This window comes from Pelophylax lessonae (assembly GCF_965119305.1).
Source record: "Pelophylax lessonae genome assembly, chromosome: 1".
NCBI classification, from domain to species: domain Eukaryota; kingdom Metazoa; phylum Chordata; class Amphibia; order Anura; family Ranidae; genus Pelophylax; species Pelophylax lessonae.
The window spans coordinates 851,775,430-851,793,956 of NC_138768.1; the positions used below are offsets into that span (position 1 = coordinate 851,775,430).

An 18,527-nucleotide genomic window follows, 5' to 3' on the forward strand; every position below is an offset into this window, starting at 1 on the left:
AGCTGCAAGGCTTATGAATGGACTACGGGAACACTTATCAGCCCCCTAGTAGTCTATTCAGGACTACTACCCAAAAGGTGAATCTAGCCTTTAGTGCCGGTTCACATTCTTGCGACTGCGGCGATTGCATGTAATATCGGAGCGCACTGCTCCTTCATTACATGCGATCGGCTGTGCGGTGCAAATTCAGCCATACACTTTGTATGGCTAAATTCGCACTGCACCCGCAGCAAAGACGCACAGGACCCTTTTTTTCAGCCGCATCAGTGGTTCACTGTGCGATCCGATCCTGTGCGAACTGTAAAGATCACACTGCGATATGCGATCAAACTGGGGGTGTCGTTAACATTTCATTGACACCCCCAGCGTATCGCATATGGCAGTGTGAACTGCCAGGGGTGCGTTTGCGATGCGGGAACAGGCTGCAAATTCGCAGCCTTCCCGCATCACATAAGTGTGAACCGGGCCTTAATTTGATGGAACACTGACATTTTTCTTTAGCTCTACGTGGCCAGTTTTAAACCAGGATTGAGACCTCCTGGGCACAAAAAAAAAAAAAAAAGGATCTGTTGGATCTGAAAAGGTGAGACTTCAGACTGTTAATCTTTCAGTCTTAAACAAGCCAACTTACAAATAAAAAAATTCTAATGGAATGGTCCCAAGAAAAGCCACTCAGACATAAGTCTCACCTCCTCTTTTGATCTTTGTCCCCGATTCTTTCGAGTGGAGTTTCGTACCCACCTTGACGATGAATTCTGCAGAAAAAGGAATTGTATGTCAAAAATGCATGAAATATTCACGTTATTTCAAAAACACAATGACCTGTGCTGAGATTTTTTTGCCTTGCATCAGCTTGCCATCCAATTTGCAATACATAGGTGAAAGTCCATTCTTAAAGTGTTACTAAACCTGTAACAGTAAAATCAGTCTGCATATGCAGTAAAGCATGCTTGTTATACTCACTGTGGCACTCCCCTTCTTCCACTGTCCCTAAACCATCTGACAGTACAGAGCCTTGGGGTCACTCTGCACATGTTCAGTTTGGTGTGTATTGCTAGAGATTTTTTTTTTTTCTTGGGAGGGTGCAAGTGATCAGCACAGGGCCAAATCAGCACCGTTCAGACAGAGTGTCAGGGGTCCTGCAGTCAGAAAAAAAAAACTCCCTCTACAAGCTTGAACCAGACACTTGATAGAATTCACAAGACTGCTATATACAGCTGATGAAAAAAAAAAGGTATTTGGCAGTATATTTACTAAAATAATTGCCTTTCCATGTTCTGTGTACTGTGGGAGACCAGATATAGTGACTGCAGGCTCCTTGGTTTAGTAACACTTTAAAAGGTGTATGGAGGCCGCCATTACTTGCCTGGATGTTTATGCGCTCTATTCTTTCAATCACGCAAGCATGCAGCCAGTATGCACTGAAACTTTTGGGTGTACTTAGCAGTTTGACAATTAATACTCAAATGTAGGGTTCAGTAGAGGCAGTCCACAAATTATCTCAAAACAGGACCTTAACAGAATGATAATAAGCTCATTAGATAATACCACCACTGTTAAACACTATTAGCACTGTGTTTACCGTCCTTACAAATGATAAAGAGGGACAATGCCAAGAATAAACCACAGTTCATATCCTGTATTACTATCACAATGACGTGACCAATGACTTTCTGGTCTAGCAGAAATCCAATAATCCTGGCTGCACACAGAAGAAAGGTGTATGGCAACACTGACACCTGCTGCTCCTAAAGGGAATCTGCTACAGTATGCATGCTGCCATGAGAATTAGCATACAGCCTGACATTCTAAACAAGTGATGTTACAGCATACGTTCGCACAAAAATATAAATCCTCCACAGAGATTCAGATTTTTCAGGCTCCCAAACATGTGAAAAAGTGATGTACAGAATAGGACAAAATTAAAGCGGTAGTGAAGTCCGCTTTGGGATTCTTACCTATGGGCTAAGCTTATTATAAAGCTCTTACTTGTAGTTAAAATGAATACCTGCTAAATGTGCACCATTTAGGAGACATTCGCTCTTTTGGCAGCTGGTGACATCACCGCTGCATACGCTATAAAGAAACTGCAAACCCGTGGCCATTCTTCCAAGGCGCTGTGATGTGGCTATGACTCCCGTGCGCACGTGGGGGAGTGACATCATCGCAGCTCGGCCATTCAAGCTGCCAAAACCTGTGAACCCAGAAGGAAGAATGGGTGAAGATGAAAGCCCCCCATTGGGGGGGGGGGGGGGGTCTTCATTCCAAATTATTCCATAATGTGCTAGCATTTTCCAATGCCGAGGATTACGACCGCTGTAAGTGCACTATATTCTCCAGAAGGCTTTTACTGTTATACTCCAGAAAATCGTGCTGACTGCACTGTCTGAGATACATCTGCTGCCTACAGACATATCGGGGGCAATCTTGATATGTTACAACACTATACCACGTGTATTAAGATAATACGTTTCAAACTGTTGTGCCAATATATCAGCAAAAATGCACAGAATTTCTACCTTTTAACTCTTCCTGAAGTAGACGTCGGGTTTAAATTTTAAACAAGTGGATATTCATTGTCCATGCTAAAGGGATGGACAAATTCAAAAAAATAACCCAAACATTTAACCACTTCCATGCCGGACCTATTCTGGCACTCTTCTCCTACATGTAAAAATCATCTTTTTTTTGCTAGAAAATTACTCATAACCCTCAAACATTATATATGGCGGTCGTTGCAACTTTTTATGTCAAATAGTATTTGCGCAGCAATTTTTCAAACGCGTTTTTTTTGGGGCGGGGGGATGGTTTCAGGAAAAAAAAAAAAACACACACACTAAAAGTTAAACACAAATTTTTGTAGAATGTAGAAGATGTTATGCCACATAAATAGATACCAAACATGTCTCTAAAAGATCTCCACAGGCGACGCTCTAACATTTACGGCGATAACGCACGTGTGGTTTGAACACCATTCACATATGTGGGCGCGACTAACCTATGAGTTTGCTTCTGCGTGCGAGCGCTTTCAATTTTACACTATCTTTTTACTTTTTCGATCACTTTTTTTCCTATTACAAGGAACGTAAACATGGCCATGACCGGTCCTCTTGATGAGGAGATGTGGGGTCTTATTAGACCCCACATCTCTCCCCTAGGCTAGAAAGACCACCAAAAAAAGAAAACCCACAAACAATCTCAGCCTTTCCACCTGAGATCACGACAGTATTTACAACTGCCAGGCCGGATGTGACGTCATAACCTCACACCTGGGCATCCGAGAGTCATAGAGGCTGCCAAGGACCATCTGGTCTTCTGTATTCTCAATGGTGAACTTCAGCCGCCAGAGGATTCCTTCTGACTTGCCGTTCGCGCCAGTAGAAGCACCGGACATTTTTTGTTTTGATAGAGGGGAGGTGGATTAGAACCCCTATCAGGCTTTTATTGTGATCTGTGCCCAAATTAGGGTGGCTCACTTTCTCTTGTCCCTTTTATCATTATCAAAAGTGAAAGTTTTGGGAAGTCCCCAGAACAGTAAGAGGGGAATCTTCCAAGGCGGACACTAGACCCGAGTGGCTCCAAAGGGTTCCCTTAATTTGCAGGGCTTTCCTCTCACTTCCTGTTTTGGCTATGGGACAGGAAGTGAAGGTAAAATCTCCCAATGGGTGGCAAGGGGGCAAAAAATGACTTTAAAAAAGGATAACTACACCTCTCTCAACAGGTTACACCCGTATTCAGAGTGTAACATGGTCAGCATCCACGACTTCTCCCCCCAAATCGCCCCCTCCTTGTGACCGCGAGCAGGGGGATCTTCTCCCCACACCCACTGTCACAATTTGAAAGCAGCATGGCCATGTGAGGCTCTGTCTACCCAACCTTGATGCCTTCAAGCACCGTCAGCTAACAACTTGTAGTTCTCAATGGACTGCAAGGGTGCTGGTGAGAGCTCAATCCATTGAGCTTCCTGGACTTCAGTAAAGCCTAGTACACACCATGAGTCAGGGTTCAACAGGGAAAAAAAAAAACACCTGACAACTTTATCTTCATGACCGTAGGGACTTCCCAAAGCAGTGTCAAACATGGGGTGGGAAAAGCAGAAAAACTTCTCAAAGGCTAATCATAGCCGACTAGGTAACATGGAACTCAACTGAGAACAACTGGAGCTCAACTGAAAAAACACCCTCAAAACAAGGATAAGACCTTCAAACAGCAGTCTTCAAAATGTTGCGGCCAAAAGAAGCATCCACAGATGCCAATACATCCACTTTATAAAACTTTGTGAATGTGTGCACAGACGACCAAGTGGCTGCTTTGCAAACTTGCACGGATGACGGAAGGCCCAGGAGGCACTGACCGCCCGAGTAGAGTTGGCCCTGACAGGGAAAGGAGAAACCCGGCCCTTAAAAGAATAAGCCTGAACCAGTCTGCCTGATCCATCTGGAAATGGTCGCAGCAGAAGCAGCCAGCCCCTTGCGAGGTCCAAACAGTGAGTCCGATTTCCTAAACGACTCTGTAGCTGCAAGATACACTCTGATTGCCCGTTTCACATCCACGGAATGGAAAGCATTCATACTTATTCTTTAACTCAACACAGGAAAACATTTTTAACTATTAAAACTAATTCTGCCAGTATTGTGATACATGCACCAAGCCATACCAGTTACTTCGTTAGTTTGTAATTGCAGCTAAAAAAATAAAATAAACGCAATAAAAGCCTGGTTAAAAATGTACTGAATGTCAGCTGACTGGACAATTGGCTTACAGTTTTAGGGGGGGCACCATTGTCTGATGCAATAAGCCTGACAAGTTCACTTTAGATAAACTGGTGATCTTTTATTATATACTTGGACTCCAGTAGAAATTCATCAGCATCAACTTGGGTGGACTAATCCTTTTTGGCTGCTTGCTCTTACACTCGCCAAGCAAGGACAATAAAGCTACATCAGTTGATTCTTACATATATAATCATTTAGCATTGTTTGCAATGCCAGGATATCCTGTTGTCTGCTTTCCAGCTCAGCCAAACAAGCTGTAGAAGAAGATTGTAATAAAAAGGGATCAGCAGAAAAGGGAGGCATCAGAAGGAAGGTTTCTTTGTCCACCACCCAGAAGCAGAAGTTGTTTTCATATTTCACCGAAAGCAGAAAACCTCAAGGGCTCAGTCACATGTGTGTTGATTATGAAGAATGAAGCAATGCCAATTAATGCACCTATAGCATTGATGATGATTAACACATTTTTCTTGCATTTTTAATGCATTGAAAAAGCATCAAGATTGCTTGTTGAATGCCCATGAAAGTGTAAAGGGAAAGAAATGAAAAATAAATAATCTGCTTTAAAGGGGGGTTAGGTTGCAGTGTGATAGACATTTTTGTGATCTCTGCAAGTTGGATCTGTATACTTTATTTTTGACATTTGGCTACGTCCAGCTCAAGATATTCATGAAAAGATGGTCACGGTCACTTAGGCACTGACACATGCTGGCACCGACACAAAAAGCTTTGCCACTGGCTCCTGCCTGGCACAGCCAGTATTGCTAGCTGCTCCGTACAAACAGGAAGTGGCTGGAGCTCCACCATCCTAGTTCTCCATTATTTCCCAGAGCATTCTGGGATACAGGAACCTCCACTGCCTCTCCCCCAGCACCCAGCTAACACTTAAAAAATTCTACACTACTGCATCATAAATGCTATAGGTGCGGTTAAGTCTCGCTACCACTGAATTAAATGGAGGTAGCTGATAAGCACTGATACCTCATGAAAGAGTCATGCTGCTTCATTTTTAAGACAATGCTACTGCATCTGTGTGTACCACACTGTGTGGTGCCCACTGGAATACTCCTGGCAGGCAATGAAGGGAAGTTACAAGGCATTCAAAACACTGCATAAATGCCGCTTATACACTGGGTATTGAAACACGTGTGAACGAGCCCTTAGTGTAAAATCAGCAGACTTGTAAATATCTTATTTAGCATAAAGGATTCAAATATATGTACCTTTATTAAACTCTGAGAGCTGGACACGTCACCTGTACTCTGATTAGACTCCCCTATGCCATCACCAACAGATTCAAAGCAAACCGGCTGTAAAAATAATCAGTACTGCAATTACCATTAGATTTGTCTATATTTGCGATATACCCAAAAGTCTGGAAAGAACACATCAACTCTGGCCTAGGACTGCATAACCTAACCTCCTTGGCGGTATTGGAGTGTGGCTCGGGGTTAATTTTCAGTACCAAAAGCGGTAACCCCGAGCCACACTCGGGATTACCCCACAATGTTACTCCCTTCCCTGCGATCCCCCCGGCGTCCTCCTCGCACTCTCTCCCCGCTCTGTGCACGGCCGATTGCCGGCACTTGCCTTCCGGTTCTATTCACTGCGAGTGTTGCGACTCAGGGGGTGGAACCAGCGGCAAATTCAAAAGTGTAAATACACTAAATGAGATGATACAAAGCTGTGATCCTAACGGATTACATTGTATCATGCCATTTCAACACAGGATTTCACCTGGTGACTTTTCCAGTGTTTTGTGCCTGGAAAATTTTGAACGACCATGGCGTTCAAAAAGCGGTTTTTTTTTGCGCAAAATCGCTTTTAGACGAACTGGAAAACAGCGACAGCGAAACGGAGTTACTTGAGGAACTGAGCGATAGCGATTCGTGGAAAATTTGTCATCAGGTATGGAAAGTGACGACAGCGACGATTCTGATGTCTCTTTCTGGCACATCGTTTGTGGAATTTGGGAAGTTTATCAAATGATTCTTCAGAATTTCCAACGGAGGGATGTGCCAGAAAGACATCAGAATAGTCGCTGTCGTCACTTTCCGGATGATGAATTTTCCCACAAATCGCTATCGCTCAATTCTTCAAGTAATTCCATTTCGCGGTCTTCCAGTTCGTCTAAAAGCGCTTTTGCGCAAAACAAAACAAAAAAAAATATATACGATTTTTGGACGCCATGGTCGTTCTCAATTTTCCAGGCACAAAGAACTGGAAAAGCACAGGCAGGGCACTGGAAAAGTCACCAGGTGAAATCCTGTGGTGAAATGGGATGATACAGTGTAATCCGTTAGGATCACAACTTTATATCATGTCATTTGGTGTATTTACATTTTTGAAATTGCCGCCGGTTCCACCCCCCTGCGTCGCACTCACAGGGAAGGGAACCGGAAGACAGGTGCCGGCATCAGCTGAGCACACAGCGGGAGGACAGCGGGAGATTGCAGGGGAAGGGGAGTTTTAAAATGTAAAGAACACATTTCCGTGCAAAATATTGGTACCACTTTCAGCACCTAAAATCTGAAATAATCACATACCGCGAGGGAGGTTAAGCTATGTAGCAAAATAAACTGGAGACCCTATAACCATATTGGGAACATAAAGATTAAAGATTTGAAAATCTCACTTTTTAAAATTGTGTTATTGATGCACTGCAAACAGATCCACTATTCTTCACTTCCATCAACTGGAGGCTTCGCTGTTCCAGCCTGACCCATTCTTCTTGACACCACCACTTTTTCTGGCAGTGGTCAAGGAAGCCTTGCATAATCTAGGACAGCCTATGTACTATAGATCAAGTAAAGCAACTGCGGTCACAGGAAGTAAAGAATAGTGACCCTATTTGCAGCCTACCATTACAACAAAAGGCCGTCACAACTATTGCACTGTAATTAGATTTATGTAATATATAACTATTCCTGAGCTGAGACAAAAAAGCCAATGGCCAATTTAATTTTTGTGGTATATGTACTCTACTTCTATACTGGTTATAAAATGTTAAGATTAGCAAGATTTGTTTTTTGTCTTTCAAATAGACCTTGTAGACCGTAACCTATTTTGTTTGCCCCACTTTGTCTTATAGCAATTACTACTGGAAAATATTTCACAATACTTACCTCTGGCATTCTATGGTAACAGAAACCTGGCAGAGCACATGCCCTCTGTCCATGAGTGACATGTAGGCACATCAGTGGCTCTGCCTGGCCACCATACATGGTATCTGACAGCACCAAATATCCAGATGGGTGCAGGGAAAGTGGTGCAGGGCTCCAAGTATCACAAGGACTATAGCCTAAGTTTAGCTAAAAATAAAAGGACATCACTTACAGTGTGCGTTGTATTATGGTAAATTGAAAGTGCATAACTCCCATTAGAGGCATTGTCAGTTTATAAACACACACCACCACAATATCTGAAAAATAAAAACAGCTGTATGTTTGTTCAATCGTTTAGCAGTGTCAGACTCTTGGTGACCTCATGGACCATAGCGCACCAGGTATTTCTTCCCTCCACAGCTATATAGTCCTTTTTATTTGTACACCTTATTTAAGTCTGTGTAAAGTCACCCAGTTAGATAAAAGCATAGCTGAAGTTCTGTCACCACAGAATTTGTTTAAGAATGCATTCTTGTCAACTATATAGCCTGTAGCTTCCCTTATGAACTCTTGCCTATACAACTTCTGTAGGATATTTTTTTTTTCCCTTTTGGACACTTGTGAAAATCTGCACCATCCCTCTCTCCAGCTCTTCTATTTCATACACATCATCCTGTGCCAGGGATTGGGCAGCACTGTGTGTATATTTTATACCCATTGTTCCCATTTACACAATTCTGTGAACAATGACTCCAACAAATGTAATTAGAGGTTGTCTGGAAGACCAGCGACTGGACTTTTTTGGTTACTTAAACTTGTGAAAATCTAACTATATTTTAATTCACTTTTTAGGTAGGGTGTCAGAACCACTTTACAAGTCAACAATACTGTTAGGCCTTGTTAACCGCTTGCCGACTGCGCACAGTATATTTACTGCGGCAGTCGGCCCCGGCCAGGCAGAGTGACGTAGGTCTACGTCGCTCGCCTGTCACTCCTTCCAGAGCCAATAGCGGGCGGGCGCCCGCTGAGGCGCGCGCCCGCCTCGGCTCGTTCACGGAGGAGTGCGGGAGTGTGACTGGCGGACCCGATGTCCGCCGGTCACACTACGATCGCCGGTACAGCGGGAGAAAGACAGAGCGGCTTGTGTAAACAAGCCACCTGTCAGTTCTCCCTGTGTAAAAGTGAAGATCAAACAGTTCTACTATGTAGAACTGTTGATCTTTGTTTTTACACTAGTAGACCTGTCCCTGCACAGTTAGAATCACGCCCCTAGGACACACTTAACCCCTCCCTGTCCAATACTGTTAACCCCTTCCCTGCCAGTGTCATTTTTGCAGTAACAGTGCATATATATAGCACTGATTACTGCAGTAATGTCACTGGTAACCCCAAAAGTGTCAAAAATGTCAGTCAAGGGTCCGATCTGTCCGCCGCAATGTCGCAGTACCGCAAAAAAAAAATCGCAGATCGCCGCCATTACTCGTTAAAAAAAAAAAACACCAAAAATTACAAAAATCTTTCCCTTTGTTAGTAAACGCGATAACTTTTGCGCAAACCAATAAAAATACGCTTTTTGCGATTTTTTTTACCAAACATAGGTAGCGTAAAACAAATTGGCCGAAAATTTTAAAAAATTTTGATTTTTACATTTTTTTGGGGGGGAATTTCATATAAAAAAAAGTGAAAAATATTGTTGTTTTTGCAAAAATTACGCTCTTTTTTTGTTTATAGCGCGTGATCAAAAAATCGCACAGGTGATCAAATGCCACCAAAAGAAAGCTCTGTTTGTGGGAAAAAAAGGACGTGAAATTCGTTTAGGTACAGAGTCGCACGACCGCGCGATTGTCCGTTAAAGTCACGCAGTAAAAAAATCGCAAAATAACCCCTGGTCTTTTAGCAGGAAAATCCTCCGGTGGTAAAGTGGTTAACAGGAATATTTATGTGTATGCCCATGCAAGGTCCGCATCTCCTAGCACAGGGATGCACAAGTATTTGGTGCATCACCATGCAGGCAGTCCCAATTATGGCAACGGGGAGGCAGCAGCTGCACAGACAGTCCCCAATTTAGACAGCCGTGTGAGTGCACGGCCCCCAACATTGACAGCCATCGAACTGGGAGCAGCTAGTGTGTCTGTGCAGCTGCTGCATTACAACTGACATGAACAGGACTGTCTGCACGTGGATGCATGGAACACCTGTGCAGCCTTGTGGAGGCAAACACGGCCCTCACACCAGCGTACACTCCACGCCCCAGGAGATTTTTTTTTGATGACGAAACCTGTAGGGCAAAGCCTCCCATTGACATCGTTGTGTACCAGAAACACAAGGGATCTGCTGGCCAGGTGATTTCAAATGTACATATTTTATTATTATACATGCGAGTGCGATTTTAAACAAATCCATGTAAACAGTTCAGATGCATCATCTTTGTGACATCTGGGGAGTGATACCATTCATGACTGTGCATAAAATTGAACCTTGATTACCACTCTGAGTAAGGGTGTCATTGTGGTCTGGCAAGCCCACGTCTTTATTGGTTTTGGTGATGGTGAATTCTACTGACGCCTTTTGGGAATAAGGGGACTTTACTTTTCTAATTTTTGGAGCACTTATCAAGGCTTTTTGTATGGACACCATTTTAGGTTTCTAGAACCATTACATTGGCATTGTGTACGTTTAATTATGCATATGTTGGATTTAATTGCATTTGCTCACCGATTTAGCACAAGACAGGTAATTTATGAACGCTTAAGTGCGCCTGTGTATATGAGGCCCTAAATGCGAGAACTGCAAACACTGAATGCACTTCCACCAAGGTCTCATCTGACATCTCACAAATTTATATACTGTAATTTTTAAACATTTAAGAAAATCACTGTTGTGAAAAGCTCTTCGTAAGTTGATCAAATTGCTTACAAATCCCAGGCGTGCAAGAACAAGATCTTTGCATTGATCAGCAGAATTATATGCTGCCATTCACAAAGAATTTCTAGTTTGCAAAACACATGGATTTGACCTGTTCAGCATGCAAAATTTGCAAGACCTGATTGGATAAAAACTAAATAGATTGTGGATCACACTTCATGGTTGCTGAAAAATCTCAGGTAGATTTGTGAGTGGCCTGCTTAGACATACATATGAAATTCAGCTGGTGTAGGTGTTCTTGTCAACTTGTTAATGAACTATAAAACTTCGATACACAGGACTGCAGCAATGTTTTCCTGTTTTTTTTTTTTTTTATGTAGGTCGGCATCCTGCTGAAGCGGCCGAGATTGTAACCATGTATGGACAGACTGAATGTACCAAAGTTGATTGATCAAATTGGGTACAACCAGCCTGCCGGATTTTACTTGTGATTATTGCTAGCAGCTGTTAAAAGTCACTAGCAATAATCACTGTGTTGTCCCGGTGGGGACGGCTTTCCCCACCCCCTGCTGGCAGAACACAATGGCTCAACGGGAGGGATTCCCCTATCAACACTCTCTGTAAATGCAGGAAAGAAATGCACACAGTCCAGCCTTACAAGTGCTGCACTGTGTGCTGTGTTTATCGCAATGTAATTCTAACAGTCAGGTCTGAATGACTGAAAACAACGGACTTGTAATATCGAGGATTACATCTCAGCCGTTGTCAAACCGGGAAGCCGAGGCTTTAAAGTACTTAAGCTGGCCATACATAGTTCAGTTTTTACATTCAGCCAGGGGGCTGAACAAAAGAACACTCAACCAATTCCCCCATCCACACATTCAAGGTGGCAAGGGGAATCCTCCCCGCTGTGCTGGAGTATTCCGACAGCAGGGGAACCGAGTAGAACAGAAGAAAAACTTCTGTTCAACTACTGTGGCCACACATGGATCAAAACTCATCTGGTTCAGCAGGGATCCATCTATGGCGGCAGCTCCTCCACAGCATGCGATGGCAGAGGAGTCTGGATTCTTTTGTCAAGAATTCCTCCATATCCTAAGTGCATAACTACAGGTATATATATTACCGTATCATATGTACCCAGTTTATTATGACACACCCGATTCTATACTTCGCCATATCTTTAACCTAATGGATCCACTTTCTATGCACCGACCATCTCCATATACTGGCCTTCTACAATTTCAGTGGTGAGTGATCCTCCTGAAGAAGCAGCATTGCGAAACATGTTGAGCCAACATCTGATCTACTACCACCTAGTGGCCATGCTTCTGATATTTATCATTATCTCCTTAGGGGAATTTGTTTTATGACCGTGGTTATCAAGGCTCATGTCTTTGTATTAGGTTCATGTGATATTCATGATTTATTTTCTTAAAAAAAAATTGATGTCCTTTCTGTATTAATACATTTTGGTATTTTTTCAATATATGTACCTATAAAGTCAATGTTTTTCCATATACACTTCCAGACATTTCTCATGAGGATGTGGCACAACCCTTATTTTGTGCATTCAGCCTGCCACCCCTGGTAATGCACATTTAAATGTATTATTTTATGGACACCTTTAGCCGGTAAAGGGAAGTTCTGCAAATCTGCATAATACAGGAATCCAAACATCAACTTCATCAAATAAACCAATGAAAACATTAGCATAATTCCTTTAAAGAGTAAACATGACGAAGAGACAAGGTTGGATCCCTTAAACCTCTCCCGTGAATATAATTCACTGAGCGTACCACTTTGCATGGTTCAACATAAAAATTAGGAGAGGTGTGTAAAACTATCAAATACAAGAAACCCCAAAATTGGGCAACACGACACAAGTAAGATAAAATAAACTTACACTATCCTTTGATCGGTCGTCCTTCCTGTTTGACCTGAAGTCGTTCTCCCGTGATCTGGAGGGGACTTTAGAGTCTCTGTCCTGAGTGCTGCTGACACCTCTGTGACCACTCTTTGTCTGGTGTGACCCAGTGCCAGTTTTTGGGTTACTGGTAATGCTCTCTGATGGGCTGGATCGATTACTGCTCGATTTTGGAGTGCTACTCTCTCTTCCTGAAGATCCCCTGTCTCCAGAATACTTTTTTCTGGAGTCTGGTGTCTTTGAAGAGGACTTCTGGTTATCCACTGTGAGTGTTACAGACAGTTCCCCCCTTTGAGGATTAAATTTCGTAGTCCTGGTCAAAGGTCCTTTAGTTGCCAAGGCTGCTTGTTCTGTGTCTTTGGACTCTTCAATGACTTCTCCGACTGACTCATCGACGTTTCTTCCATGAGAAGACTGTCTGCTCCTCTCTCTCCTTTGTCTAGACTTTTCCTCATTAGAATGGGCATTTTCTTCACTGCCTTTACTCTTTGCATCCCTCGGACTATGACCAGATTCAGATTTGGTTTCCTTATCGTTGCTCTCCTCCGCTTTGATGGAAGATTTCTCCTCTTTACCGAGCGAGCTGATGACCGCAGAAGAGCCCTCAGAATCCTTGTTGGTGGGTTCAGCAAGCGCGTCTGGAGCTTGAGATGCTTCAACACTTAACTCATTGTTTTCATCATCCTCAGGCTTTGGTTCTAGTGCTAAGGAATTTTGGTCATCCACAGCTGAGGAGTCTACAGGTTTTGGGCAATCACCTGACATTTCATTAGCAGAAGTCTCCATATCATTGCAATCAGACTCCTCAGAGTCTTCTGCTGTCAGCATGTGTTCCATATTGACATCATCAATCACTGGTATTGCATTTAGGACATCAGGACACTCTGCATCACAATCTTCCTCATCAGATTCCACAGAAACCATAACGTCGGACTCTTCGGTTACATACAGCTGAGCAATCGTACTACATTTAGGCTGCTCTTCTACTGGCTGTGGCTGGACAAAGGAGGATGGCGCCTCCGGAGCTTCAGGTGCCTCCGCAGCTTCCTCATAGTCATCGTCGTCCTCTACTTCGTTAGTAACAGCACCTGCAGCTTCCACTTCTGCCTCAGCAATGTTGATGTCAGACACAGACGGCTGCTCCTCTGGCTGGGTGTCAGACACAGACTGCTCCTCCTGCTGGGTGTCAGACACAGGCTGCTCCTCCTGCTGGGTGTCTTCATCAAGAATTGGGGCTACTTCTTCACATATCTTATGATCAGGCTCGGAGCTGGAAGGCGTTACATGATAAAAATGTTAAAACACCCTTTCTTTTCACCTCAGACTATGTAACTCAGACCAAGATGTATTTTTCTTGTGTGTGTCTTTAAAGAGAAGAATAAACTGAGAATTTCACCTAGTTGCCTGGCCTCTGCTACAGCATCCCAAAGTTGCAAAAATTGGATTTTTGACTTACTGTAAAATCTATTTCTTTGATGTTCATTGACGGACACAGCTCGATCTTTTAACCACTGGGTTATACTGCCCCCTACAGGAGTAGGACACTAGGTGGAAAAAAAGTCTGGCTATGCCTATGGGCAGTCCCAGGGGGTATTACTCCCTCCCCCTGCTATAGGTACATTCGATCCTATCCACTAAAAACAGACTGATGGGGGATCTGATTTCCAGCCGTCTGGCGGATGTCAGTCGTGTGTAAACAGACAGGCAGAGATCAGCAGAGAGATTCCCTGCTGAGCAAGCAGACTCCAACGGAGCCCGTTCTTTGTGTAAGGCCCTTTATATTTTTGGGTTTAAATGACACTATGATGATCATCCTTTCTAAAAGTACAGATTTCTATGCCAGAGAGAGATTTTAAAATGTATTAAAGACTCAAGTGTTAACACGATCATACAAAAAAATGTATTTAGAAAAAAAAAAAAATATTACCTTGGCTTCTCCTCCAAGTAGGTCATATATTCATTCTAGACAGGAATAAAAAAATAAAATATAAGTTTATAATGCACAAATCAGGACCACTATGGAATCTTGACCTGTGGTTGCTTGGCTAGTCAGATCTCATGCATCTTGCTGGTCTTACCTCAGCTAGCTTGGTCTTGGCACAAACCAGAGTGCATTTTAGTACAGACTCCCCAATACGGCTTGGAAACCGGGACAGGACAGCATGCATACTCTTGGCAGCATTAGAACTGATCATGTGAAGGATTGCCTGTATAGTCAATGACATGAATATGTGATGAGCAAACAGGTTCATTGTTATGTCTGTGACCAAAAAGAGCGAGGCTACCAAGGTAAAAGGACACCTGTGCACATAAAATATTTTGTCTGTCATTGTTTAACTTTTACAAAAAAAAAAACACTGTCTGCCTAGATTTATTTCTTACTTCCCTATATGTAGGTTTGTTCCTGGTCACTAACAAAGTACTGAGACCAGAAATGTTCAAGCAGCTAGTAACTACTTAAATATAGGGAACTTTAAAGCCCCGTACACACGTACCGATTGTCGGCCGAACGATCTTCCGTCTTTTATCCGGTGCGGTTTTGTTGGTTGAAAAGTGCTCAAGACTGCACACGAATTTTGTCGGCCAACAACAACCAACTTCAGAAGTGATGTCATGTTCTGGTCTACTTTCCGTGTGTTTTTTCTTCACTGAGCATGCCCAGTCTTGATCATCACATTTTTGTCGGCCAAAATCTGTACTGACTAAAGAACAATCGGCCGTTCTTTGTTCGCCAACAAAAATTTTAAAGCCTGCACACCAGATTTTGTTCGGCCAAAAAGTCGCAGTCGGTTGTCGGAAGCATCATACTAACAAGCCGACAATCGGCCAATCGGACGTTGGCCGAATATTTACGGCCGACAATCGGTACGTGTGTACGGGCCTTCACCCCCTTCCTGCACAGACCAATTTTCAGCTTTTAGTGCAACACTGTACCTTAACAATATTTATCATTTTTTTCACACAAATAAAGCTTTCTTTTGGTGGTATTTAAACACCCCTTGGTTTTTTATTTTTTTGTGATACAAGTGAAAAAAAAAAAAAATGAAATTAGAAAAAAAAAAAAAAAAAAAAAAACTTTTTCAATCACAATTTTGTGAGTAATTTTTGTTCATAAGTTTATGCCAAAAAAAGTTTTACTAGTACATATCTTTGACCCAAACTGTTTAGTCTGTGTGAAAGTTAAAGTCTACAAGCTATAGTGCCAATCAATGCAAATTGACCACACCTGATGTACTGACGTCCCATCTCCTTTATTGAGGCCCCGACATGTCAGAACAGTACAAATACCCCCCAAATAACCCTTTTTTTTTGGGGGAAAGTAGACCATCCAAGGCATTGAATGGTATTTTTTTTAAGTTGTAATTTTTTTTTCTACATTTCTTGGAAATTAGATTTAAAAAAAAAAAAAAATTTAAGTTATTTCTCACACATGGCATATGCATACTATCAATTACACCCCAAAATACATTCTTCTACTCCCGAGTATGGCAATACCACATGTGTGAGACTTTTCCTCAGCCTGGCCACATACAGAGGTGCAACAGCCAAGAAGCACCTTCAGGCCATCTAGGAGCAAAAATTACGCATCTAATTTCCTGACTACCTATCATACCTTTGAATGCCCTGGAGCACCAGGAAAATGGAAACACCAACAAAACGACCCCATTTTGGAAAGCAAAACACCCCAATGTATAATTTATGAAGCATGGGCTGCAGACAGGTACTCTATTACAGGGGTAATCTGGGGACAGCACTTTAAACTGTAAACGGTAACTCATTGTTCCCACAATCCCCTCCTCACACACTGATCCAGTGACTTGATCCAGTGACTGATCCAGTAACAAGTTACATCGGTTTATTGACATTTTGGACACAGCCAGTCACGTGGTAAAGAGCCAATTTTAGTGACTATTTTCCCTGATAAGGGATAAGTTGTGTCCGATGGACATGGCTCATCACCGATCGCCACGCACAAAGATATCACATGTGACCGTCAGATTGAACACAGCTGGCCATGCGGTAAAGAGCCATTTTCATTGGCTCTTCACCCTGAACGGGGCTGGGAGCCTCATTCCTGATCGATGCGCACGAGCAGCGAGACCAAGAGAAGGCCCGTACAGAGGGAGGAGAGATTCCTGCCAGTGTCATTCTGCAATACCCAGGGCAGGAACTGGTCAAAGTGTTATTTTTTTTAATAAGCATGTTGTATTTACCTGCTTTGTGCAGTAGTTTTGCACAGAGCAGCCCAAATCCTCTTCATGGGTCCCATGCCGGTGCTCCTGGCCCCTCCCTTCCTACCCCCAACAGCAGTTTGCTATGGGGGCACCAGAGCCAAGCCACTGCTTTGTGTGTCTATTCATCAGACATGCAACTCCTTCTCATTGGCTCACTGAATGACAGCAGCTGGAACCAATGGCACCCGCTGCTATGTTTCCGCCAATCAGAAGGGAGAGTCCCAGACAGCAAAGGCACTCGTCATCTGAGGCTAGATTGAGATGAGGCTTTCTTGCAATGCAAGCAAGATCACGGCGGGTGGGAAGAACTGGAAGGGAGCTGCACATATCTTTCTGAAAAGGTCACACCACACTTTAGTATTTCTGGCCAGAACCCTAAGCTATGATGCAAGCAGGTTGCAGGCTCTTGGATGTAGTTCTGCAAATACCCAAAATGCCTTAATTGGTGGAAGTCAGCCTGCACCGATTGAACGAACTGAAATCCAATGAAAGGGGTAGGCCAAGGTCAATCGAGCTGGGGAGGAAAAGACTATTCATTGCTGAACATCCTCCAAGAAATGAGATGGGCTTTGTCTGACTTGCTAAAGCTTCTAATGCACTGTGAGAAGTTTGCACCAAGTGAAATCAGAGCAAGCCATTTCAATCCAGGAGAGGAGCCGGTACAACGGCAAGACAAAGGATGACTGGCATTCAGTTTTAACGAAAAAAAAAAAAACAATGGCAAGCTCTATATTTCTCCTGTGTTGGCTCTTGCAATCCTGTAAATTGTTCTCAGTATTACACTACACACGTATGCCTGCAAATACTACAACTTTTTCGAACATGAGTATTTAATTCTACCCACATCATTCCTATTAGCGCTTATTTTGCACAAGTTGGCAATTTAAAATACATGTATACAGTATACACACTATATATATATATATATATATATACACACATATACACACACTAATATATATATATGCACACACACACACACACACACACACACATATATATATATATATATATATATATATATATATATATATATATATATATACACATACATACACACAGTACAGACCAAAAGTTTGGACACAACTTCTCATTCAAAGAGATTTCTTTATTTTCATGACTATGAAAATTGTAGAGTCACACTTCAAGAGGAAGTCACCTAAAATGGTTTTCACTTCACATGTGAGCCCTGTCAGGTTTAATAAGTGTGATTTCTTGCCTTATAAATGGGGTTGGGACCATCAGTGTTGTGCAGAAGTCAGGTGGATACACAGCTGATAGTCCTACTGAATAGACTGTTAGAATTTGTATTATGGCAAGAAAAAAGCAGCTAAGTACAGGAAAACGAGTGGCCATCATTACTTTAAGAAATGAAGGTCAGTCAGTCCGAAAAATTGGGAAAACTTTGAAAGTGTCCCCAAGTGCAGTCACAAAAACCATCAAGCGCTACAAAAAAACTGGCTCACATGCGGACCGCCCCAGGAAAGGAAGACCAAGAGTCACCTCTGCTGCGGAGGATAAGATCATCAGAGTCACCAGCCTCAGAAATCGCAGGTTAACAGCAGCTCAGATTAGAGACCGGAAACCCACGTCACTTCCGGTCCGCAGCTCGCCGATGCTTGGA

General features: G+C 42.8%; 1 protein-coding gene across 1 annotated transcript in view; it reads right to left on the reverse strand.

Moving 5' to 3' along the window:
• Positions 1–18,527, reverse strand: part of ZNF638 (zinc finger protein 638) — a 273,992-nt gene that overhangs the window by 14,001 nt on the left and 241,464 nt on the right. Inside the window, exons 17-21 of the mRNA XM_082250361.1 lie at positions 14,747–14,875; positions 14,596–14,630; positions 12,648–13,938; positions 5,996–6,082; positions 690–755 (exon numbers count right to left, since the gene is read on the reverse strand). Of these exons, the coding sequence (XP_082106487.1) occupies positions 690–755; positions 5,996–6,082; positions 12,648–13,938; positions 14,596–14,630; positions 14,747–14,875 (1,608 nt within the window). The remainder of the gene's footprint in view (positions 1–689; positions 756–5,995; positions 6,083–12,647; positions 13,939–14,595; positions 14,631–14,746; positions 14,876–18,527) is intronic.